General features: G+C 33.8%; 1 protein-coding gene across 1 annotated transcript in view; it reads right to left on the bottom strand.

Moving 5' to 3' along the window:
* Positions 1-27753, bottom strand: part of Kul (Kuzbanian-like) — a 460233-nt gene that overhangs the window by 18274 nt on the left and 414206 nt on the right. Inside the window, exon 6 of the mRNA XM_074129116.1 lies at positions 604-728. Coding sequence (XP_073985217.1) covers positions 604-728 — 125 coding nt within the window. The remainder of the gene's footprint in view (positions 1-603; positions 729-27753) is intronic.

Genomic DNA, 27753 nt, shown 5'->3' with positions numbered 1-27753 from the left:
ATCTAAATGGTATTTTTTCTAGAAATAATTACCAAAAACGATTGGCTAATCTCATTGGCGAACGGGATGTGTGTAGTAGGTGGAGTGTAGCTGATGACGTAGTGACACCGTAAGCACTCCTTCACCAATAAAAGCAAAGTTATCCAGTACGTAAAATGGTGCTCTTTCACTTTCATTCAATGATCTAGATTTTACTTTCTTTTACTTCAGGCAAATATTTCATTAACCTTGTTGTTTCTGCATTACATTAGAAGTATGAAACCGGAAATATAATGTTCAAAACATGTTTATTTTGTACCATTTTACGGTTTTTTTTTTATTGCATTATTCGATAATTAATCAAAACAAAACAGGACAAAAAATCAATTGGTCAGGAAGGACGTTAAGGTTTTGGAGCGCTAAATTCCCATTGAGGTAAGTAAGCCCTCCAAAGAGTGTAATAATCAATAAAAGTTGGTAGCGATGTAGCAATTACAATAATAATTATAACTGATATTACAATAAATGATTCTTATAAATATGAACGATAAAGTATTAGATTGAAATCCTCCTTAAAATCAATCATAGACTCAAATTATAATAATATATTAATTATTGACTAACCCCATTTTTTTCACAAACGCCTCCAGCATTCTTAAGATCACCAGTCCAAGCAAGACCCAATGTACCCATTTCAAAATCTCTGTACGTAAACATGTAGGCTAAACAGAACGCATCGTAGTCTTCCTCTGTAAATGAAATATTAAACATTTTATTAGATTTCCGATATTTAAAAGCATTCATTATATATATATATATATATATACACACACACACACACAAAAGAATTATACACTTCATGGTGTAACTATACCATGAGTCTCTTAATTCAGGATATGATTCAGTAATCATACGGCTTGCAATGTTATTTTCTGTGAGCAGATACAGAGCAACAACAAATTTTTGAACTTTTCACCGTGCGAGACGTCAACCAATTTTGACTTAACTAAAATTCGAAGTATTAGTTTTCACCATTAAATAATGGAGTTAAATTTTATCAATGTGTAACAATATCTACTGATCAAAAGCATTTGACAAGCTGCAGAAGGGATCTGTTGACTGCAAGACAAGTACTGCAGCTAGAAAAAACATTTATTTTGAATCACATCTCGTTCACCATTCATTTTTTAACTTATGAACCTAAATTACAGTAGAGAATAAATACTGAGTGCCTCAAAAAACAAATAGTTTAGTTTTGTTAAATATTAATTCAAATAATTGCAGAGTTATGAGCAAACAATATTGACAATTGACTTATTTTTCAAAAACATAAACGATCTTTCAAACTTTACTAATTCTTCCAAGGTAAATAACACATAATGCAAACTATTACGAAGCTTTCTATTCACTTTAAATGCAACAGAATTATGCACTATTGAAAATTCAATTGGTAATCAGAGTAAGAATTATAGATTAAGGCGAAGAAGAAAGAAGAAATGACAAAATAATAATAAAAAAGGAATGTTAAAACCAATTATGCTAAATAATATGAATAATGTTAAAGAATAATGGTAGAAAATTGTCGCATGATATTGAATTGCATGAAAAGATAAGCATTCATTGATTTGTCATTACTAAATCGGTGCTCTAGGTAACATATTTTCTGTGACAATTGATTACATTTGATAAGGAAGTAGGGAGGTATCTCCAGGTAAAAAGGGAAAGAACTGTAAATTAACATTTTTATATTCAAATGTTTTGAATTTTCTTTTTAACAATATTATTTCCCAGAGAATACTCGTATTTCATAACTTAAAGATCCAGTATTCTTTATCCAGCATACTAGTCGACAAAGATGGTTACCTCGACGGTTCAGGTGATCCCTTGTTAGTTTATCTAATTTAATCAATAACATTAATTCGAACATTAAATCGGGAAAATGTGGGTAATTCAAACAACCAGGTGATATCTTTAACCCACTTGTACCTTAACATTTATTCAACTTTTCAAGTATCATTGCCTAACCCAGTAGTTCTTCCTTTTCAAAGACGCGGAACACAATTATGTATATATTTTTCTCGCGGAACACTAACATTAAAAAATTTGAAATTCGGTATTTAGCAAGAACTTAAAATTAATGAATAATAAAAAATCGAATATAAGTTTCAAAAAAGATATATGTATTAATTAAAATTAAAAAGGATAAATTATTACATAGTTTTAAGAAATAAATTCTGAAAATGAAATTAATCAAATAATGAACATAAAAAGTACGTTGCTACAAATAACAAATGCTGTAAAAGACTATGACTTAAAAAGATAGGCCAGCTTTGGTAGTAGAAAATTCAAATTTAAAAAAAAGGAACGATTTTTTGTTTTCGTATCTTTCTTAAGTTTCTAATTTTCAATACATTCAAAATTGAAATTTCGCGGAACACTTGGACCATATTCGCGGAACACCGGTTAAGAACCACTGGCCTAACCTAAAGGGAAGGTTTTCTGACCTTCAAGCGAAGAACTTAACTTATTAAGTAACTAAAACTTTTGAAGATTTAGGCGCTCATTTTGCTAAATTTACAATAAATTACGCAATAATATAAATTTCGAATGTTTCTATGGTTATACTATTTAAATTAGATTGTATATTTTGCGTATAATCATGGTATAAAACCACTAAGAGCTCATTATTCATGTTCAACCAATAAACAGGATAAATATATGAACATCTACAGTACCCCTCATTAGCGAAACAGAGCAATTTCTTTCTTCTCTTGCACTCAGACTCCTTTTATCGATAATTCTTTATTTTGATTCAACATTCAAGGAGTTCATATTTTCTCTCGTTATAAAGTTTGTCTTCCTTTTTTTTATCAGCCCTTTTTATAACGAATACTTTTTTGTAACTTTTTTAAATTTATCAGGAAAATGAATAATTATTATTTTAGGAAGATGAAGGATTACCAGTATTTCTGGGATCAATTAGTATAAAATAGTATAATAGTATAATTAGGAGTACATATCGTACAACTACAGTATTCAGTTAAGACCCAAAAAACTTCTATATTTTCTTTTTCCAAAAAATAGATATAAGTACAAGACAAATTGCAAAATGCGTGATAATGCATCAATACTTTCCCGTAGCACGATGAACCTCACTGGTGCCACAAAAACTAACACGAGTAGGGGATGAAATCCAACTAAGCAAAAGACATAAAAATTATCTTAGGGAATTCTTTCGTGGATAATTAAATTTTATTGGGATATTAGAGTACCAGAGGGTCAGGATAGAAGGTACACCACCACTTAATAGAGTAAAACCAATGATACGATTGTCAACAAGCATAAGCCCTGACGTAGTACCTAGGTCGAAAGCTAGGAAATAAATAGACAAATTGCGACTGAATTAGACAGTAATCTTTCTTTCTGTTGGTTTAATGAATCAGTCACCAAAAACAATGAACAATATTCTTCAATTTACTAATCCAGGTGGAAAGTTTGTCCGTCACTTTCGGAAAAAGCTTATTATTGATTCCTTCTGGCTAAATGACAAATTTTTAAGTGACGTTAAATTTAAGTATTGGAAAATGTCGTTAGTTTTTACCGAATTATTTAAAAAAATACTTTACCCAATAGAATTTGAGTGACACATCGCTTACTCAAATTGGAAGAACTACGTAAATCTTTAGATCTACTCAGAATACTTCTAAAGGGAAGCTTTTTATTGGACATTAAACCTATTTTCCAAAGTTTCCATAAAGGAAATATAATCTTTTCTGATAAATATGTTTCACAGCTTTGTAAGGTGACTCAGGTCCTAGTTCTTAGGTAGAGAGGATCCTAAGATTTCTGCAGAGTAGAATTTAGACATGCGATATGCAAGACACAGAAACTTGAATCACAAAGAATCATAGTTGATTGACTAATTTTGGGTTTTCGAAATGAAAGCGGAAAGTAAGTTTCAAAATAGTTTGAATTAAGAAAACGAGGTAGGCGTTCCATCAGTTGCAATCGAGTAAAATTTGACCAGCTCTCTTGTAGCATTACTTTAATTTCCGGAGAACTTTTAAATTAAGTTCAGTTTCTTCGTGGATGAAAACGTGTCCTCTCTGTATGTGTCCAACAGGACGAAGGACTGTATGCAACCATATCCAACGTAGCTTTGATTTTTCAATCCTCATTTTTTTTAGAAATCGTGCCAGAACTTAACAGAAAAGCTGAATGAAGCTGTTAGTAAAGAGAAATAAACAGCACTTGTTTAGTTTAGAACCCAAAAAACAAACTGCAAAGAGTTAATGTTAAAAATTATCTGTAAAGATTTACTAGCAAGCAAGTCAATGAATGAATCTTCAAATTATGATAAAATGCATCTGAGACTAATGCAGTTATTGCAAATTCAAGTAAAAAAGAAAAATATACAGGCCGTTCACTAGAAAAATGGCGACCAACTCAGAGCACAGAGAACACATAGAAGGAAGTTTATTGTGTTGGAGCAGTTTTATCGGGAATGAATGTTCCCATTTGGGTACATAACAATTCACTTTCTAGTTTTGTAGCTTTTGTTTACAATATTGGGTAAATATGCCCCAGGTTTTGGACGAAGGCTGTTTTATTTTAGCTAAAAGGTAACATCCATTAGAGATTGTTTCTGCCAGTAACAGTTAATGAAATTTACAAGTATGATTAAACAACCAATGCTTTCTTGTTTTCTAAAATACAAATACAGTGCTTGTATTTGCAAATCAGTGCCTTATAAATTTTCAATAATTTATTTATATATTTTTACCTTTTTTTTGCTTCTGAAATTGAAATTACTGTCAAACTTCTGATTTTTTATCTTTTGTTTTACAGGATATCAAAGCAAAATCATAAAAATTTAAAGACTATCTAAGGAGATAAACAAAAATAAATTTGAGTTCAAGAACATTAACTTCAACCTGGAAGTAGTTTCCAACCTCTACATCAAGTATCTTCTCAAAAGAGCCGCTGCTTAGAAATCTTCCATCCATTCCGGAACCGTCCATCATTCGGAACACCAGATTAGCCCACCATACGATTTATTGTTAATCATCTTCCTCAAACAAGGTACCCAACGCATTGAGAAAACATTGTCTGAAGACAAATTTGTATAGAAGACCTCTAAAAATTATCTTCATATCGTTTACCTTCTTAAAAATCCATTTTACACTTTAACAAAAAGGTGTGCAATTCCAAGAGAAGTTTTCGTGGCAGCTTTTTGTGGAGGTTTTAAGCCAATTGGTTACAGCCAATCAAACTGGACTTAGCATGCCCTCAATTAGTCCTACAGCAAATATTTTCCTCATAAAAGCACCAATGGTGAATGTAATACTTAGGTGTTGAACCCATAGCGTATAATACCCCTAAAATAATTTTTTGGGGAGATTCCCAATGTTTTATTTAAGATTCTACATCAATGCGGAAATGAGACAAATGCTTTTACAGGTAATAAGTGCTAAGAAAACTGATTTCACTGAATTGCTGATCTGAACGTAAAAGTTCTCAATAGCACAACAAATATCGCTTTCAACAGGTGTTAACCCTCAAACCACAAGATGCGGGTCGGATCCGACCAGATGCGAAATTTCCATTGTTCCCCCCACAATTAACTCTTAGCGATTAGACTCTGTATACCCTTTCTGTGAGTCCTTAGGAAGAGACCAAAGTGTTTCCGCCGATTCGGTAAGTGTCACTCCGCTCTCTAGGTCTTTATTTTTTTCAATAAGTCAGTTTCTAGGTCGGATCCGACCCGACCTTGGTATTAACGTTATACGTTTCGTCCTGTACAAGTGGAATAAAAATGAAGAAAGTTACTCTGGAGATGCAGGTTCGTCGTTTTTCAAGAACCTTGTGTTTTCCTTGACACATCGTCTAATAGAAAAAAGAGTGAAAAACGAGCGTTTTCCAAAGGAATTACGCCTTACGATTGGAAAGATGTTGGGAAAATAAGAAGATTTGGAAAAAGCCAAAACCTCAGAGGATCCTAAGAGGGAAGCGCACTGTAAGAAAAGAAGGAGGTGTGATTTTTGTGACTCCTCACGAGATAGGAAGGGGAATGCTTTATGAATAGAATAGAATAGAATAGAATAGAAAAATTCTGTATTTTGTGTTAACACATTACAGGGGTTCTGTGCTAAATAATAAAAAGTAAATAAAATACATAAAATAAAATAAATTAAGATAAATTGGCAGCTGACATAATAACTAAAATAACTGTTCCAATTCCAGTATAAAAGAAAAATAATAATAATAACAATAATAATAAATAGAAAATAATATTAAAACAATACAAATATAATAATAATAAGAAATAACAAATGGTGTTCTCTACATATAGTTTCTAAATAGTTTATTCCAAATGAATAGCAACTTTTAGAGCTACCATTCATTTAGAACAAAAGATCTTATTTTTAGGGCCTCAATAATAAAATAGTACAATTTATTAAGATGGTCCAGAGACTCAATTATTACCAATTGTTGGCATAAATTTATTTTATTTTTATTTTGGAGTACTTGTGGTAAATATTGTTTCCTGATGGAATCATAAATAGGGCACTGGATCAAGATATGTTCCATACTTTCTGGTTTAAGCAGGTTACACAATGAACAAACGGAGTCAGTATTTATTGCATGAAGTCCACCTTTTCTAAACCATACTTTAATAACCTTATTGCTGGACACTCTTAATTGGCTAATTACTCGTAATTTATCAATTGCGCAATTATATTTTAAATACTCCTCTGATATCCCCAAACCACTTATATCTCTATAAATATAATTGTAACTGGAATTGACCGCTCGCTGAACATCCAAACTAAGTACATGGTTGGTCCATTTTTCCAATATGTTTGGTATTGCCCTTTTGACATAATCTAAATCATTACAATAAATTAAATCGTATTCACCTACAATACAAAACCATTGACGCAGCTGGGTGAACCAATTTTTAGTGCAGTGTTTTTTATCTAAGCTGACAATTCTCCTTAATACATTGAAACAAAGTTTAGGCATCCTATCCTCTGACATGGCCAAAAGTTTAGTCCAATAGCACAAAATTCTTTTCAAAATAAGGACACTCAATGGCAACCTAGCTGTTTCTAATCTGACTATATAATCTGGTGTATTTTTAGGCCAGCATAGTAACTGTTTGAAGAATCTAACATGGATTCGTTCCGCCACATTTAAGTAATTCATAGCCCAGATTTCCGATCCATATAAAAGAGTCGCCGAAACTATTGCATCAAAAAGTTTAATTCTTGCATCCCAAGAGCTGCATTTAATTCTCACCAAAATACTTATTATTTTTGCAATTTGAGGTACAGATTTATCTACAAAATATTGAGCTGCATATCTAAATTTGCAAGAAGTACTAAAAGGTACTCCAAGATATATATACTGCTTTTCATAATTTAATATTTTATTTTGCCAAAAAATATTTTTAAAATTCTTATGCCTATTTGACGAACTAAAGGGAACTACTTTTGTTTTGCTGGGATTCAAAATTATGGAATGATTATAACAATATTTCTCTAATATTTTCAATTTACAAACAGTATCGTTCCAAGACTGCCCAAATATCACAACATCATCTGCAAACAGCAACATAATTAGTTCTTTTTTACTAGTAATACTTAAACCTTTAGAATTATTGTCTTCAAAGAAGCCAATTATATCACTGATATACAATATGAATAAAAGCGGGCTTAAACAGTCCCCCTGCAGCACCCCTTGCGTGATTTCAATTTCATTACCGTGGGATTTATTCTTTAAAAACAAACCAGCATTGTCATATAATTTTTTAATTATTCTTATTAATTTTCCACTGACTCCGATATAGTACAATTTATGCCAGAGTTTTTCATGGTCAATAGAATCGAACGCCTTTTTAAAATCGATAAACACGCCAAAAAAGTAACTCTTTCTAAATCGCGTATGAATCGCCAACATAGCATAGAGCGTAAAAAGATGGTCCTGACAACCACGATTTTTTCTAAACCCGGCTTGTTCTTCCGGTAGAACATTATTCTCTTCCGCCCACTCATTTATTCTATTAGCTAATATCCCCGTAAATAGTTTGCATATGCAGTTAATTAGGGCGATGCCTCTATAGTTCTCTGGGTTGTTCCTATCGCCTTTTTTAAATAATAAAGTCATCAATATTTTTGACCAGTTTTGCGGAACGGTTTCATATTCTAATATTGTATTAAACAGATTGAGGAGATAATGTTCCCATTCTGGAGTTAAATATTTAAAAATTTCATGGGGGATTTTATCAAGCCCAGCGGATTTATTATTTTTACATTTTTTTATCACTAACTGCAGTTCATTTAAATCAAAACTACGATCCAAAAGGGGGTGTGAAACTGAGTGAAATGTATAGAGGGATACCACTCTTGGCGGATAGAATGCATTGAAAAAACTAATCCAACCATTCACGTCAATGTTGTCAGTTTGAAAAGATTTTGTACAAAAACGTTTAACGGTTAGCCAAAATTCTTTACTACTTTTAGTATTCGAAAGTTTGGAAATTAAATCTAGCGTATAATTATTTTTCTCTTTCTTTAAACATTTCTTATAACTTTTTTTATATAATAGATAATCTTTAAGTAAATCAAAATTATGTACGTCTTTTTTGTATAGTTTATATTTAGACTTTACTTGCTTTTTCATATTTTTAAGGTCAATATTGAACCAAGCTTGATTGTTATGCTGAACTTTACTATCGGTAATACAGATTCGTCTTTTCAATAACATTTCACTGTTTACTATGGCTGTATAAACTGCTAATAAAAAATTATTATTTAGATCGTCTACATTTTTGCTGTTAAAATAAATGTTGTTACATTTTAGATTTTGTTGAAATAATTCTAGCTTATTAATATCCCATTTAATTATTTCGTTATATTCACCCACTTTTACTGAAGCCCGTCCATCATTAGTATCGATAAAAGTCAGCGATAAAGCTCCTAATAAATGATTAGAATGTTCCGAAATATTTATGATTTCAAAATCAAAAATAACGTTCAAAGTTAATAAATCCACCCACACTAGATCAATGCTACTTTTACCATTCTCAGCTACATAAGTAAAGTTGCCTGGGGTATCAGAGGGACTCCTCCCGTTACACACGAACATATTACTTGACTCCATCACATCTACCAGCAATCTACCTCTATTATTAATTTTCTCGTCTAGTACATATCTTGGTCCACCTAAATTAAAACCATCAAAAAGATCACTTTCGAAACTATTTAAATTTCCAATTCTACAATTAAAATCACCGCATATAATTTTATACACATTGTTGCTAAAATTAGTCTCTAGATTGTATAATAACTGCTCTAATAATTCTATACAAAATTCAATTTCTGCAGACGGTGGCCAATAAAAATTACCAACAATAAACTTTTCATTATCAATAGTAAACTTCAAAACGATATACAAATTATTACTTTCGATTAGCTCTATATCATTTACAGTTTTATGAATTAAAATCAACAAACCGCCACTCGCCCGACCCCTTGATTTTTCCCTGATTGCTGTTGAATTAAACCACTTATAATCTTTTAAATAATTGGGTAAATTTATTTCACTTTTTGTAACCCATGTTTCAACTAAACAAATTATTTTAAAACTTTTCATAACTTCTTGTGCTTTAAAATCTAAATTGCAGAGATTACTAAAACCATCTAAATTCCAAAAGGCCATTTTAAAGTTATTTCTTTTTCCTATACCTAATCCAAAATTACCTCTATTCTTCACATGATGTGTTGGTGTGTCCTGAATATGCATTTTTTGCTATGAACCGTCCGACTTTTGACTGCAGTTCGCCTCCGGATCAGATTTATTTCCGAATCTTTTAATAAACGATTCCAAAGGATTATATTTCCTTAAAGGTGGGGAACTTTTGTGAGCAGCTTTTCTTTTCTTCGACGGTTGTGATGCCTTTTTTAAAACTTCAACTTTCTTAGCATTACCGTTGTTTACGTTAGTATTTTCATTATTTTCATTTGTCTTAATTTCTGGTTTTTCATTTGTAGGTAGGTCCTTTTGACAGTCTTCCAATGTATATGCATTTCCATTAATTATCAATTTATCATCCTTTATATAGGCTATGTTGTTCTCTTCACGAGCTTTTTTGAGAAAAGGGATTAGTTCCTTTCTTACTGCTCTTACCTCATCTGAGTAATCATTTGAAATGCCAATGTTGGTACCCTTAAGCAGTTTACTTGCTCTGAGTATGTTCATTTTTTGCCAAAAGGAATGTAATTTTAGCAAAATCGGTCTTTTACCTTTATTTTTGCCCAGTCGGAATAAATAGTCCACATCTGTCTGAACTAAAGTAATATTTAATTTTGTAAGAAATAAATCAATTATTAACTGAAACAAATCAGCTGTTGTTTCATTATTATGCTCTTCTATGTTAAATATGAGTAAATTATTCCTCCTATGTACATTGTTGAGCTTTTTAAGTTGTACTTCATTACTATACATTCGGTTAATTATGTCCATTTGAACATTTTCGATGTCTAGAACTCTGTTTTTTGTTAGTTCTAATTGCTCCCTATATGCTACAAACTGTTCGTTATTTTTCTTAATATCAGCCTGGAGCTCCTTAATTAGAGCAGCTATATCTTCAAGTTTTATTTGAGAAGACATTATTTTATTTTATTTAGCTAAGTTTGAAATGAGTTAACTTACAGTTAAGCCAAATTATCGCCTTGTATGAAATTGTATTTGAAGAGATAGTTGCTTACGAAATGTAATATTGTGACTCCCACCACCATCAGCCGCACTATTGTTCACTTCTCCCTTCCACTATTCACAGCACTATTTACTTTTAAGAATGGTCACTAATATAAATTATTCGTAAAACTTAATTTCTTGATATTTCTTTAACTAATAAGTCAACTTTCTTGAGTTTCTAAATAATCAAAATACAATAAAACCTCAATAAATCTCCCAAATTTCGTGTCAATCCGACAACTATAAACCGCTTAATAATAGGTTTGAATGAAGAGCGATGTGAACTTACTCACTACTAGCACAGAACTAACACCTTGGTATTAACGTTATACGTTTCGTCCTGTACAAGTGGAATAAAAATGAAGAAAGTTACTCTGGAGATGCAGGTTCGTCGTTTTTCAAGAACCTTGTGTTTTCCTTGACACATCGTCTAATAGAAAAAAGAGTGAAAAACGAGCGTTTTCCAAAGGAATTACGCCTTACGATTGGAAAGATGTTGGGAAAATAAGAAGATTTGGAAAAAGCCAAAACCTCAGAGGATCCTAAGAGGGAAGCGCACTGTAAGAAAAGAAGGAGGTGTGATTTTTGTGACTCCTCACGAGATAGGAAGGGGAATGCTTTATGCCTCAAGTGTAAAACGCATGTTATGTGGAGAACATAAAACAATTTATGTTCCTACTTGTGGATTGTAATGAGGAACAATCACATGATTTTTTTCCATAACTATGCGATAATTTTGTTACCACACCACTATTTTACTTTAATTTTCATTCAAGCATTTTGCAGTTTTAGTTTTATGGAGACAAAGTTCCTTTTTCAAGTTCATTTCTTCATGTATTAGACTATTCTAAGTTAATTGTGCCACAAAATTATACAATTTATTAAAAAAATTAAACATTTTATATATAAATAAATGTGTTATTTTTTATTTATATTTGAGTTTTTCACTGTTTTTTCAAATTAATATTTGTAAAATGGAAATGGACGATTATATTTAGGTCGCATTTGCAAATGAAATTGTTTAAAAACGTTTGTCAATCAACAATAATTATTACTAGTAATAGAAGAGTGAAATTGGTAACACCAGATCTGTCTTTGCAGGCTTCCGTTATTTGAATGTTATACCTTGAATCATCGACTACCTAAAAGTGACTTAAAATCCCTTTTTAGTCACCGCAACGAAAAAAATGAGACACAAAAGCGGAAATTCAAAGGTAGAATCCATTTCTATTTTATTTATTCATACATGTATTTCATATAGACTGCACGATAAAGGTAACTACGGAGATCTATGGCCATCGAAAGTACAAAGAATATTGGAAACGAATAGAGAAGATGATGAGGTGATATGAAAGCAGAGGATGGAGAATATGTTGTACATGGATATCTGTTATGCGGTGAAGTTGGTTGGAGGTGTATCATGTCTTTTCATGTCCTTCCAAATATCTCTACTAAACCAACAGAAGAGCGAACGATGTTCCTTTTAGTTCCTCACTTAATATGTCCCACAAATATAGCAAACTTCTAGGTAAAGCTGGAATACGATAAAATATTATTATTACTTTTTATTTTTCTTTTAGAATCTCAGCTCTTTCCAGCAAGGATAACATCTTGTTTACTTTGTAAATATATTTATTTATTGTTTAGTTTCTGAGCCCCATCCTAATTTCTTTGCGCTTGATTGAATTCTTTTTGGGGGGAACAGAAAGAAAACGCTTTCATGTAAAATGTTTCAACTTTTAAGACTAACAGTTTCTTAATTAACGATTGAAAAATTGTGCTTATTATGTTGTAGTCCCAAAATTTATTACCTATTTGTAAAACAAAATTCTTTATGGAATGAGATTCGTCACTACTCTATGCTGATCATCAAGATATCAAGCATAAGAAGATATAGATCTGCATTTTGTGCTTTCTATAAACGAAAATCCGAGTTAACATAAAATTTCACTTCATAATTTGCGATAGAAGAGAAAATAGCACGGATATTCACAAACAAGTAATGCCACAATTCCTTATTTTTTGTTTTTTCTCCTGTGATGTTACCAATTCCAGCAAGGAGTTGACACAAAATACAAATATACATATAGAAGAAACATTAAACCAGTGTAAAATAAGCGATTAATACATACTACATATTATGAACATAAGTAATTAGTAATATAATAATGATTTATAAGTAATTATTATAACCAGTGATGCCAAAATGTAATGTTTATAAAATGGACAACTTGACATAAAGTGAAGCAAACAAAACTAAGAACTGGTTAACAATTTTCTAGAATTCAAAATTTTGATACAGGTTTTATCTAACTCTGCTAAAAGTTTCTACGGATGTTACCTTCATCAGATACTCTGATTAGAAAGGTTGTACTAAGTGGGAAGACTTAATCAGGGTCTGAACCGTCTTTGACGCCGACTCCTTGATTGTTTTCCATTATATAGGTTATATTTGGTTTGGTCTGGGCCCTTAAGTAATATTCCTAAGTACCAACCCTGTATAAATGAATCGTTTCATTTAAATCCAGCGAGAAAACAAAGATATATATACGGCCGTGGTAAAGAGTTTATTGTATTATGCTAGTCAGTGACCTTACAACATCAAGCTCCAAAGATGATAGCCGTAAAAATGGACAACTGGAACGTGTGAGCATGAAGAGACGATATGACCGTGCCCAGTATCCATCATGAGGGTCTCGTTGGTTACTGGCACACTCTATGCATGGCTGATGATGAAGTGCCTTCAGATGGCCACCGTTTAACATGAACAGAGGTTGAACAAGACAGGACTGGTCATAGCCACGGCTAGGGATGGCAAGACGATAAATATTCCTATAATAAGCCCTATAAAACCTATAAGGGCGATGATCAAAGCATGATCTATGGTGTTTTAAAGCTAATCGAAACAACATCTTTGAAAAAAACGGTTCATCACAAATATATTTCTTTTCGTTTTTTATATTTTCTTCGTCCTTAATTCCAAGATTGTTAGTGTTGGGCGTTACAGCGTGCAGTAGTCAGGTCTTAGATTTATTGTTTTACAACAATAATTAACAGCATTCCTGACAATACAGACTATCAAAGAAAAACAATAACGCACAATCTACAGCGTTAATGCGTCTATAAAAGAATGCTCTCTCTACTCAGTATACCTTTAAATCATTTCAGAGCTACCATGTGCGAGGCGATGAGAGTTTGACAAGCTTAAAAAGTAAAAACTCATCTTTCAGAATCTACTTACAACCATTCAGACTTAAAAATATAAAATGAGATATGTATATGTGTATAAAGAATACAACAATAATTCTTTTAGAATCTTTGGATAATTATTGTTCTTGTGCTAAATTATATAACAAACCTGAAAAGCTCTGCTACAGATTTAAAAAAAAAAAAAAAAAAAAAAGATAATTTAATAAATATCCATACTTATCAACAAAAGTAAAATACGATGAAAAAAAAAGTAATTTTCCTTGAAGAGATAAGGCAGAGAAAGAGAAATCGACATGGAATAAAATTGTGGATTCAACATTCTCAGCAACTCCCGCAGGCGGTAAGATAAAAATATAACCAGAGATAGGTTTCTAGTATGATTATACCAGTAAAACTGTCTTCTATTTTCAGAATATAACAACAACAGAATGTTCTACTCCTGTCTCGAGGTGATTTAGCAGAATTTTCGTACAACTTTCAAGTAGAAAGAACCTACTTGGTGATATTGAATTGTTTCTGTCAAATCGAAGGCTTTGAATATAAGATACTTTTTCAGTTAAGAAAGGAAAAAATAAGGTATTGGCCCAAAATTTAGGATGATATCTCAGGTGTAAGTAACTGCCAGTTGGCTATAAAATCAAGAACAATATTTGGAAAGCAGAAGGAACTACTCTTTAGTACTAATGAGATATAGACGGTTAAATTTTGAAGGTTTACAAATCCTTCAAATTTCAAACCTTTATATCTCTTTTCATGTTCATCAGATTTCAATGAATTCTTCACCAAATTGTAGAGAAAAATTAGCTCTATAACTGGTATAAGTTCCAATGTTTTGTTGTTAATAGTTAATGAGATATAGACGGTTAAATTTTGAAGGTTTTCAAATCCTTCAAATTTCAAACCTTTATATCTCTTCTTGTGTTCATCAGATTTCAATGAATTCTTCACCAAATTGTAGACAAAAGTTTGCTCTATAACTGGTGTAAGTTCCACTGTTTTGTAGTTAATAGTTAATGAGATATAGACGGTTAAATTTTGAAGGTTTTCAAATCCTTCAAATTTCAAACCTTTATATCTCTTCTCCTGTTCATCAGATTTCAATGAATTCTTCACCAAATTGTAGACAAAAGTTTGCTCTATAACTGGTGTAAGTTCCACTGTTTTGTAGTTAATAGTTAATGAGATATAGACGGTTAAATTTTGAAGGTTTTCAAATCCTTCAAATTTCAATCCTTTATATCTCTTCTCCTGTTCATCAGATTTCAATGAATTCTTCACCAAATTGTAGACAAAAGTTTGCTCTATAACTGGTGTAAGTTCCACTGTTTTGTAGTTAATAGTTAATGAGATATAGACGGTTAAATTTTGAAGGTTTTCAAATCCTTCAAATTTCAATCCTTTATATCTCTTCTCCTGTTCATCAGATTTCAATGAATTCTTCACCAAATTGTAGACAAAAGTTTGCTCTATAACTGGTGTAAGTTCCACTGTTTTGTAGTTAATAGTTAATGAGATATAGACGGTTAAATTTTGAAGGTTTTCAAATCCTTCAAATTTCAAACCTTTATACCTTTTTTCCTGTTCATCAGGTTTCAATGAATTCTTTACCGAATTGTAGAGAAATGTTAGCTCTATAACTGGTATACGTTGCAATGAATTGTTGTAATAGTTAATGAGATATAGACCGTTAAATTTTGGAGGTTTTGCAAATCTTCCAAATTTCAAACCTTTATACCTTTTTTCCTGTTCATCAGGTTTCAATGAATTCTTTACCGAATTGTAGAGAAATGTTAGCTCTATAACTGGTATACGTTGCAATGAATTGTTGTAATAGTTAATGAGATATAGACCGTTAAATTTTGAAGGTTTTCAAATCCTTCAAATTTCAAACCTTTATACCTTTTTTCCTGTTCATCAGGTTTCAATGAATTCTTTACCGAATTGTAGAGAAATGTTAGCTCTATAACTGGTATACGTTGCAATGAATTGTTGTAATAGTTAATGAGATATAGACCGTTAAATTTTGGAGGTTTTGCAAATCTTCCAAATTTCAAATCTTTATATCTTTTTTCATATTGATTAGATTTCAATGATTTTTTACCCAATTTTATAGTAAAGTCTGCTCTATAACTGGTATGTGGTGCAATGTTCCAGTGATTATAGTTAATGAGATCTTGATGGTTTATTTTAAGTTATTAAATTACGAGTATAAAGAGTTCAAGCGTTTAAGATGGGATTTTGGCACTGCTTTTATAATACTGGATATTTAGAAAATCGTAAAGCTTAAGATTATGGAAGGTGCCCAAGACTGGCAATGCGGAAATCTTGTATGAAAATTAATATTACAGTACTCAAAAATCAAGTAATGCCCATTATTTAGGCGGCAAGCTTATTTTAATTTTCTTATTTATGAAGATAAAATAAAATGTAAGATCGCGGGAAAATTGAACCCAGTTCTAAAATCATCTTTGCTGACGCTCATCTAAACGCTCGGCTACTGTGGTTGTAGCCATTAGTGAACTCAAATATGTCAGAAGACAATCTCCAGATCTGAATAAAAGAATTGTAATTTATCATTAGTTTAATTTAACATTAGTACCTTGAATGATTACTCAGGACTTAGTTAACATTTTTAAGCTAAAGAACATTTTTAATGGTAATAAATAAATAAGAAGAGAAAACAAGAAGTCCTGTTGCTGACAATGCTTACATAATCGACATTTCTGGAATTCTTTTCTCATTTTCAGTAAACTTCAATATTAATCTTACAAAGCATTATTATGCTTTATTATTATTTGTTTTATCACCAAAAATATTAAAGTTTTTAATTAAGCTCAGTAACAAAAGAAATATCAGCGTTTTTTACTTTACTGAACTTCAATAAAATTACTTAATATACAATAATTTCATTCTAATTAAATTTCCAAGGCCAGCAATTGAAAATAAAATACGGATGGACAAATAGCAGCCGCTGAGTTGTTTAGTATTTGCAACAATTTATGGATAATCGGCAAAGTAATAGACGAGAACGGAAGCAAGACCTTGATTCTCAGCTTCCAAAACTTTTACAGATGATAAGGTTTTTATGTAGAAACTTCTTAATTTAAGTGTTCATGTTTCGTTATAACTTGCAAGGTTATTGGGTTTTCTTATATTTAAAAGGTCTTATAAAGATTAGAGGATGCAATATATGAAGAAACTAATATCAAAGAAGACCAACTTGTGGAACATTTTCCCTTACTAAAAGATAGTTCTTGGACACTTCATACAGAATTTGTGACGTTCATTTAACTCGATATTGGGCGGACATAAACTGAAGTTCCCTCTCATCTAGGAATATAAGTTTTTGTACTGGGGCTTTCAATGTGCTATAACCTTTCAATGTGGTATAGCCTTTCAATATGGTATAACCTTCAATATGGTATAACCTTCAATGTGGTAAAAACATTTATAAAAGAAATTTTCAAAAGAACAGTTACTGAAGGGAACTTTAGGTATTGGAATTCACTAACTTTTTTAAAAATTTTTAGATTAAGAAAACTTAGAATTGCGGTAAGAAAGTAATTGTCTGTAGCCCACATATGTTGTCCAATAGGAATTGTCAATTTTCAATAATTCCTATTGGATGGAATGCAAAGAAGTTTAAAATAAAAAAACACATTCAGTTAAGGGCAACCTAAGATATCTGAACGAACTGTAAAAGGAGTTAAAATAAGAAAATTAACGCGACGTACACATTGACAAACTTAGCGAAAAGTGTGTTTGTATTGGTTTAGAAATATATATAGCACTCTAGAAAGCATCCTGTAAATGTTGCGGTTGTCCTTCTAGCTGGCAGCCAAGAGTAAAACAGTTGGGAAGAGTGGGTTATTGCTGGGGTCAAATGAAGACAAGTGGGCTACACCAGGGTAGTGTTGCCCCTATTGCCGGCCCATCTAATGGGCATTTAAGACGCTACTATCTCCAATGACTGCACTAGCCACCTTACAAGACCACCCTGTTTAATTGGCTCTGAGGCAACACAACCTGCCCTTATATTACCTACTCCAAATTCATACAAAAAAACAAAAAATATATTCTCTCCTAAGTCCTGCTCTTCTACTTTAAGGTGCTAATATTATGGTGAATAAATAAGAATGGCTAATAAACATGTTTATTTCTCTTACCCGAGTAAGTGGAAGTAATGAGATCGTAACAAATTTTCCGATTCTCGATCTACTATTCAGGCTCACCTTCACAAATACACATGCACAATATAGCACAATTTACAACATTCGGATAATCACATAATGTTATACTGAGGAACTGCCAAATAGTATGAAAAAGCATCAATAGAATGTAATATTGCTAACGTAGGGGAAGCAGATAGCGTATTAGGTCTGTTTCAAAAAAATAATTGAATTGAGAGTTCTAAACAGCATAACATCATTCGTTTTTGTTAAGATAGATTCAGCTATTTCAGTAGCTGGTTATCAAAACGAGGGTCGTTTGAAAAGTCCGTGCAAAGTCAGAGAGATAGCACTACTGGCGCTTATCGAGGTTATGTTTAGTTAGCATCTCTTGGAAGAACACATACCAAGTTTCAGCCAGATCGGTCTATTTCTTTGTGTTTGGCATTCATTTGAATCGAGGAAGTCGAGTGATTTTCAAAAAATGGACGAAAAAGAATTTCGTGTGTTGATTAAACACTACTTTATGAAAGGCAAAACGCCTGAGGAGACTAAAGAGAAGCTTGATAAACATTATGGTGACTCTGCACCTTCGATTAAAACAGTTTATAAGTGGTTTCAAAATTTTCGGAGTGGCCATATGGGGCACAAGTGACGCTGAACGTTCTGGACGCCCTGTTGAGGTTACTACTCCAGAAATCATTGATAAAATCCATGATATGGTGATGGATGACAGAAGAGTGAAGGTGCGTGAGATTGCTAGTGCTGTGGGCATCACGAATGAACGGGTATATAATATTTTGCATCAACATTTGGACATGACAAAGCTATCCGCAAGATGGGGGCCGCGATTGCTCACGCTTGACCAAAAACGAAATCGTGTGAAGTGTTGCAAGGACGGTTTGCAGCTGTTCCAGAAGAATCCGCAGGACTTTAAGCGTCGTTTCGTCACTGTGGATGAAACATGGATACATTACTACACTCCTGAGACCAAAGAACAATCTAAACAATGGGTTACCAAGGAGGAATCTGCGCCAAAAAAGGCGAAGACCGTTCCTTCGGCCGGAAAGATTATGGCGACTGTCTTTTGGGATTCGCAAGGAATAATCCTCATCGACTATCTGGAAAAGGGTAAAACTATTACAGATGCATATTATTCATCGTTATTGGACCGTTTGAAAACCGAGCTGCAAGAAAAACGCCCACGATTGGCCCACAAAAAAGTCCTTTTCCATCACGACAACGCACCAGCTCACACCTCAGCAGTTGTGGTCGCAAAATTAATGGAAATAGGGTCCCAACTCGTTTCACATCCCCCCTATTCTCCAGACTTGGCTCCCTCGGACTACTATTGTTCCCCAATATGAAGAAATGGCTGGCGGGAAAAAGATTTTATTCAAACGAGGAGGTGATTGCAGAAACGAATGGCTATTTTTCAGACTTGGGCAAATCCTATTATTCGGAAGGGATCAACAAACTAGAGCAGCGTTGGACGAAGTGTATAAGCCTAAAAGGAGACTATGTTGAAAAATAAAAAAGGTTTACCCCAAAAAATTAAGTAGTTTTTATTTTTGCACGGACTTTTCAAACGACCCTCGTATATCGAAGTATCGTCTTTCATCTAATTTCAAATAACTTTCAACGACGCTATGAAAAGTTTTCTTATAACACCCAATTCCAAAATACATATTTAATTAAAGCTAACATTATTCTACTAGCTAAAAACTGTACATTGCAAGGAAATGGAACTTTAGAGAGCAACCCAGCAATTTTGTTCTGGAAAAATGATTCAAATAAAAGTTTTAGATCTTCGAGTAAATACGAATTTTAGTGAAGAAAATTGTAAAAGCCCTTTTTAAAAATAAATAAATAATAAGTAATAATAATATTAACAATAATCATAAGTAATAGGGATTAGCTATGCGGTTAGCGTACTGGACTCCCACGCGGAGATCTCGGGTTCGAGTCCAGCTGCTGACCCTTAGATTTTCGCTTCCTAGGAGCTTTTTACAGCTCACTGTCCGGTGATGGTCAGTGTTGTCTGTAATGAGAGAACACTGTCCAAAAGCCGGCAGTGTACTGGAAAAAGCTCCGGGCGCTAATAACCTCAGCTGTTGATGCGCCCAAAAAAAAGTAATAATAATATTTTTTCCAAAGGGGAAAAATGCCACAGGCACCTTCCAGATTAAGACTGGGTGTGTGGGGTTCCACCCACGAAAAAACCCTCCTCTTCAGGCATAACGTCCACCCTGGAACCGCCTTAAGCATTACTTCAGCGTGGTGCCTCCTATTGGATGCAACTGTCTAAATTTACAAATTTTCTAGACCGTAGATCTTATCGACGGTCAAGCTCCCTCTTCTTGGTTCTTAGCACAGACCTAACAAAGCAGGAAACTTCCTCCCATAGGTCTCTGGGCTAACCAGCATAGAATCAACTACGTTGTGCGGTGATAGCGGACCAGTTCTTTCCTGCAGTCTCGCTCTTTCCTCCGCCCATCTTTCACATTCAAAGAAGGTGTGGTTCGCATCATCGTGAGCTGAGTTCCCGAAAATGCAATCCTGTGTGGCTACCTTACCCATTTTGCCACGATATGAACAAAAGTAAACATGGCCGGTTAGGTACTGAGTTAAGCAGATAATAATAGTAATAATAATAATGATAATAATAATAATAATGTGCGGTGAGAAAGGGATATGAAGAATGAATGGGGCCAAAAGCAGCTACATGGCAGGTATTATGCCCTTCTTACTGCAGAAGAACTGATAGCTTAGCCTCGTGCCAATGGCTCACAAAAGGCCATCTATTCCCTGAGACGGAAGGGTTCGTAATGGCGATGCAGGACCAGGTGATAGCTACGAAGACGTACCGAAGATGGGTTCTAGGGGAAAGTCTAGTGCACGATAAATGCAGAATGTGCAACTCCACTTCGGAAAGCATAAGTGATTTCCCTAATAAGGAGTCAGAAATGAAATAATAATAATAATAATAATAATAATAATAATAATAATAATAAATGGAAACCCCCTTTCAGTTAAGTGGACCAATAATATACTGAGAATTCAGTACTTCTTATCCCGCGCCAACGGTTATAACTGATGACCTAACAATGGTCAAAGAAACCAATTTGATTAATGATGAGGTTAAATCCACGGTACTGGATAATATCGCTGCCATGTCAGCTAAGTCAGATAAGCGATCTAATTCAGTTAATTAGACCAGTTATTTATTAATATTGTGACTTAAAACTTCCGTACTCTCAGCTACAGAATCCTATATCAGCGAACAATAAGTCTGGCTTTTTATCTGTAGTTTCGTTTTATTCAACAAAATCACTACTCTTCTGTATGTTCTAGATTGGTATCCTCATTGATTACTGCGTGAACTGCGACCAAAATCAATCCAATGTTTACAGTGAAGCCAATCTATGGCGGGCCGGTTCTAATTTTGGATGTTTCTATTTTGGAAGTACATTGCACTGCGCGCAATGCAAGTGACATTCAGCTAGGGCATAGGGTTATACTGAAAACAGTGAATAATATCTTGGAAATTTGGGAGAAGTGTGCTTAGAAGAGAGTCTCATTTATTGAAGTGCTTCTAATAAAAAATGAAATAAAAAAAAATAAATAAACTTTAATATTGAAGAGTTGTAATAACGAGCTACAGAATGTAAGTGGCAGAGGGGGAGAGGCATGCCTGGGAATAAGCTTTAGTTCAATGAAAACAACGTGGTATACACGAGTAGAGCTCCACGAAGGGCGGTTGGTAACACTGGGAATGAAAAGAGACAGTGAGTGAAGGAAAGAATACCTAATTTAAATTGAGTAGATATGCTTGGGATTCCTGTGTCGGCACTTAGAATATTCATGATTGTTGTGAGAAGGTAGGCGCGGAGCTGCTGTCCAAACTGCTAATTCGCCTACCTTCCATTCTCCCTACAGTACTAGCAGCCACTGCCTTCAATATCCACCGTCCACCATATAAACATAAAAGAGCGCATTTTACATTTGTGTTCAGCACTTTCTTTTTTGGTTTCCACACTCTTGGCCTTCCGTCAATTTCGTTGTTACAATTATCAAAGTTAACAAGATTGCCAGTGGCAGTACAATGGCAGCAGAATTCAAATTGAAGCGTACTAATTACGCTAAATGCTAATGCCACTCAACATTCTCGATTTTTCCTCTTAATTGCTCCTTAGGCTTTATTTGATGTTTTTGTTACTGATCTCATGAGGGCTCTTAAAATTATTAACTGGTCAAGAAACGAAACTACTGATCTTAATTACATTTTATGTTTCACATGCAATTCTAGGATTAAATGTTCCCTTTTTCTAGCTTTCGATATCTAAGCATTCACAGAAAATAATAAAACATTTTTTTTTTTCTTTTTTTTTTACTTTATTTGTATATTTACAACTGCAACAATTGTTGCATCAAGTAAATTTGATCTTACTGGTTCAGTTCTCTTGTAAAGTCATGGTTAGAGCAATCACCCACTGGTGAAACTCTTTCACAATAGATCTCTAGGCCACATCCGCTTCAAACGACGAGGAGGATTGTCGGGAAGGTGAGGATAGTTGTTGTACAAGAGGATTAGGATGGAGAGAGCTAGGAGGCTGTGAAAGTTGCGGTAGCGAGACTTTATTAGATCAGAGACAAAAGGGATGTGAAGGTCAGTGTGTATGGTAAAGTTAGAAATCTAGTAAGGAGCATTCAGGATTTTCCTTAGGATTTTAGATTGTAATGTCTGTAGGCGTTTGGAGTTAGAGGGTTTGGTTCAGCCCCACACTTCTCCACGTATGTCCATATGGGTCTTAATAGAGTCTTGTAAATAGTCAGTTTGTGATTCACGTCGAGTTTGGATCTGCGGTCAAGTAGTCTACTAAGTAGCTTGTAGCGTCTATTCACGTCTTGTCGTTTCAGTCGAGTATGTGGGTTCCACGTGAGTCTCTTGTCAATGTACAGTCCTAAGTATCGCACTACGTCAGCTGGAGGAATCGTTACACCGTTCAGTTGAACTGGTGGACTCGCAGATTTTCTTAAAGTAAACGTAATGTGTACTGACTTTTGATCATTAATTTTAATTTTCCATTTTCGGAACCAGGTTTCGAGAAGCTTTAAGTGAGTTTGAATGTTCTGAGTGGCTTGCACCGGATTAAGCGCAGTAGAACAAAATACATTGAAGATATTGGTGAATCCTTCTGCGGTCCAAAATGGTCCAAATTAATGAATTAATAACTTTAGGCATCACAGCCACAGGAAGAATTGAAATTCTAAAGTCTTTATTGACAGCCTATTCCGTAAGAGTAGAAGCTGTTCATTACATCTTTCTTATTACTGATCATCAAAGGAATTTCCAGAATAATGTTTACTATCTGATACCTGTTGTGATCTTGATTTTTAGCTCAGGATTCCTTTAAAGTAGTTTGTATAACTCAGTTGCATCTTATTTACTCTACAAAATATTTCTCCAAGTAAGAGAAAGTCTGCGTCTAAAGTGCGGCCAGTCAGACTGACATGAATTACCTTCCTAATTTGTAACCACTTCAACCCATCACCAGTGTTTTCCTAATTTTTTTTATTACTTTTTTTACAGTGTTACCACCATCAATTTTGTTTCATCAGTACATAATACCAACTAGTTACTAAATACATAAAACAAAACAAAAAATTCAATTTTTTGGAAGCTAAAAACATAAAGTTCTAAAAGTTAAAAAGTTTTAGAAACTACTGAATATTTAGCTAAACTTCAGTATTTAAAGAAAAGCGGAAGTGAAATTTGCCCTTGTGAATAAATGTGAATTATGAATACAAGTTATTCAGGTTTCTATTTTGAAAATATTTTGGAATAAAAAAATGTAATTATCTGAGATACAGCAATTTTAGAAACCATGTGTGGGTTCCACGTGAGTCTTTTGTCTTGGGCTCTACAAAAGACTCACGTGGAACCCACACACTAGACTTAAAAGACAAGCAATGACGAAACGTGCGAAACTGCTTTACAGACTACTTGGACGACGCTCCAAATTACCCACTGAACTCAAACGCTTAATATACAGTACTATCCTCAAACCTATGTGCACTTACGGGACTAGAGCTATCTGGGGTTCAGCGAAACCAACAAACGTATGGACTGTACAGCACATTTCAATCAAAACTCCTCCGACAGATAGTTGACGCTCCTTTCTACGGTAACTAACCTCACTCTTCACACCGACCTCAACGTTTCCTTCATAGACCAACACGCCAAGACTAAATATCAAAAATTCCATACTGCTCTCTCGACTAGCTCTAATCCTCTTGTACTGACTCTCGCCTCCTCTGACATTCCTAATACTCCTCGTCGACTGAATCGCCAGTGGCCCCGCGACTTCCTTGAGGTCTGAACGCCTAAACGCCATTATTCTCCTATCTCTCCTCTCTCCTATAGAGAGTGCTACCGATGGGTAGTAGCTTCTCTCCTCCTGCTCTTCCCGCACCAGTTCATCTTATTTACATCCTATTTACTTATTGTATACATTTATACAGATTGTAAATTACAAAATATATAAATAAATAAAGAAAGAAAGAAAGAAACAATTTTTTTTTACTTTATTGATAAGTAGATTGTTTACGTGATCAAAGCTCAGCGGTATTATGATAAAATAGGCTAAATATTTATAAACGGAAATTGCAATACTAAAGTTTAGCAAAAAAAAGGAAGGCTAAAGGAAGTTGCAAAGTTAATAGGATTTAAAAGAAATATAACTTTAGGCGAGCCCTGGAGGTGAATATTATCAACTCGATTCTCAAGGAGATTACACAATTTCAACTTTTTAAATTAAGCAACTCAATTTCATTTGAAATTAATTTTTTTTTTTTTTAATAAGGAATTAAAAATAATGAAGAGCAACTAAATCATTGCAAAAAAAAATAAATAGAGAAATACATCAAATCGAAACAGGAAATAGAAAAAAAAGAACATGGAAATGAAAAAGATAAAGAAAACCATATTGGACCGGAAGTTAAATGTGAGTGAAACAACTGCGGAAAAGTTAGAGAACCGTTTGTAATCTGAAATTACTATATTAGCACTGCCCTGGGATAACAATGGGAATATGAATATAGGGGAGTCACTTTTTTGGGGAAGAGGAAGGGACAGCTAGCTTGGTATTATCTCCGCCATAAACAACTTATATCTGGTTATTTTCATTTTTAGTGTTTATACGGGCTTATCTCCCGCAATCCTGGAATTTTATTTCACTTCCTCAGTTTCTGGCTGCTATCTACGCGGGCGGTTTCCGATTATGGGTTTTTTAAAAAATATTAAATTCTTTCCGTTGACCTCTAATATCAATAGAGCAGTGTTACTCAACTATTTTGCCGTTGTGTTAATAGTTTTTACGGGTCACGAAGGTGTTACAAGAACTAATCAAATAATAAAATATTTGTTGACAGAAATTTTATAAGAATATATAAAAAAACATTATTATTGACGTGAATACGTCTTTAAATTTGCTATCATATGGAGGCAATCCAAAAAAACCTAATGATAACAAAATCGGGGGATACAGTTTGGCATTATAGTTTCGAATCTATCGTCTACATCCAAAATTAAATTAGACCACTGGATAGCTAAAGAATCAAAGAATTCATTACGATAAGCGAGGACTGTAACGCAAAGCGCGCGGTGGAGGGGGAAGCGCCGCCATTTTGAGATCATTTTGCTGCGTATCGAGATTTGCAATTAGTATATAACTTTTGACTCGGAGAAGCTACGATGTTCGTTTAAGTTTTAATCGTCAGCTGTCTTCACAATCTATCGATTGTATATAAAACATTAGTGTAAAATAGTGGCAGTGAATATAATAAGGTGTAAGAACAAATACATATAAGGTCAGCCTACACTCGTCGAAAAGCCAAAACCAAATACAGAGATCGTATACGGTTGGAAAGGGCTTCTCAAGAACAATCGAATGGTAATAATAAAACACCATATGACCGAGTCAAGCTGTGCCGGGGAACGTAAAAGAATGAATGCGGCAGAGCGGATCAACGACGGTGTCAGTACATCTGCAGCTGGGGAGGTTGAAATTATACAAGTGAATGATGAAATCGCTTCTACATTGACAACGGACTGTATAGGCATAGATTGTGTCCGATCGGCGATTATGAAGACACATTGGGCAGCAGCTAGTGCACGTTTCACTACGACGTTTGGTAACAATCCATTCGGACATAAGTGTGATATGTGTGATCGTCTATGGTTTCTGCGCTAATTGAAGCTAACAAAAGAAAACCACTTACTTTCCCTGAAGAGCCAGTGGCGGACTTTAAAAAGTGCGGTACGTCTAAAAAAATCACTGGACTCCGGACAAAGTGCCCACGTTGTCACAAAATATTTTATATAAAAAATATAACCCGTTACATAAACGTATTCACGTACAACGCATGGCCGTGTCCATTACACAACCATAGTTTAGTATTTTTGCAACAGGCCAACGCAACACATTGTGAATATTTTTAGAACTAGTTGCTAATTCTTAAAACATATTTGCGAATAATTATTTTGGTAATAAATCTAAAAAAAAATTCGTTTATCCAATCATATCCATACCTGATGTAAATTTAACATTGATAAATTTTACGTGATTGCATGCAGTAAGGAAAAGTTAAAAAATGAAGCTTTGACAAATCTTTTGTATTCGACTAGGAAATGAGAAGACAACAACAACAACAACAAAAAACAAACTAGTTACTTGTGTCCACAGCCAGCTAGATAACAAAAAGGGATGCTGTTTTTGGTAACAGTAACAAGATGGCGGGACCAAATGAGCAAGCAACATTAGCATGAGTAATTGGCCAATCAGTTGTTTTCACTCACAGAAACATGAAAAATATCACAATTACTTGTGAACCTTTCTAAACTAACTTTAATTTACATTTTTACTTTTGCAAACTGACGAATTTAACTTTCTTTTTTAGTTTTAAAAGTAAAAAAACAATAATGAAATTGTAAATTTAAATAAAAAATAATTTGAAATTACTTCCATTAAAACGATCTAAACTAGGAATTCAATAAGCACTGTACGGGGGGCGTTTGGAAAGTCCGTGCAAAGTCAGAGAGATAGCACCACTGGCGCTTATCGAGGTTATGTTTAGTTAGTAGCATCTCTTGGAAGAACACACACCAAGTTTCAGCCAGATCGGTCTATTTCTTTGTGTTTGGCATTCGTTTGAATCGAGGAAGTCGAGTGATTTTCAAAAAATGGACGAAAAAGAATTTCGTGTGTTGATTAAACACTACTTTATGAAAGGCAAAACGCCTCAGGAGACTAAAGAGAAGCTTGATAAACATTATGGTGACTCTGCACCTTCGATTAGAACAGTTTATAAGTGGTTTCAAAATTTTCGGAGTGGCCATATGGGGCACAAGTGACGCTGAACGTTCTGGACGCCCTGTTGAGGTTACTACTCCAGAAATCATTGATAAAATCCATGATATGGTGATGGATGACAGAAGAGTGAAGGTGCGTGAGATTGCTAGTGCTGTGGGCATCTCGAATGAACGGATACATAATATTTTGCATCAACATTTGGACATGACAAAGCTATCCGCAAGATGGGTGCCGCGATTGCTCACGCTTGACCAAAAACG

This window comes from Rhodnius prolixus, unplaced genomic scaffold, assembly GCF_049639745.1.
Source record: "Rhodnius prolixus isolate KJV_2025 unplaced genomic scaffold, Rpr scaffold_9, whole genome shotgun sequence".
NCBI lineage: Eukaryota > Metazoa > Arthropoda > Insecta > Hemiptera > Reduviidae > Rhodnius > Rhodnius prolixus.
This window is presented reverse-complemented; position numbering and strand designations above follow the sequence as displayed.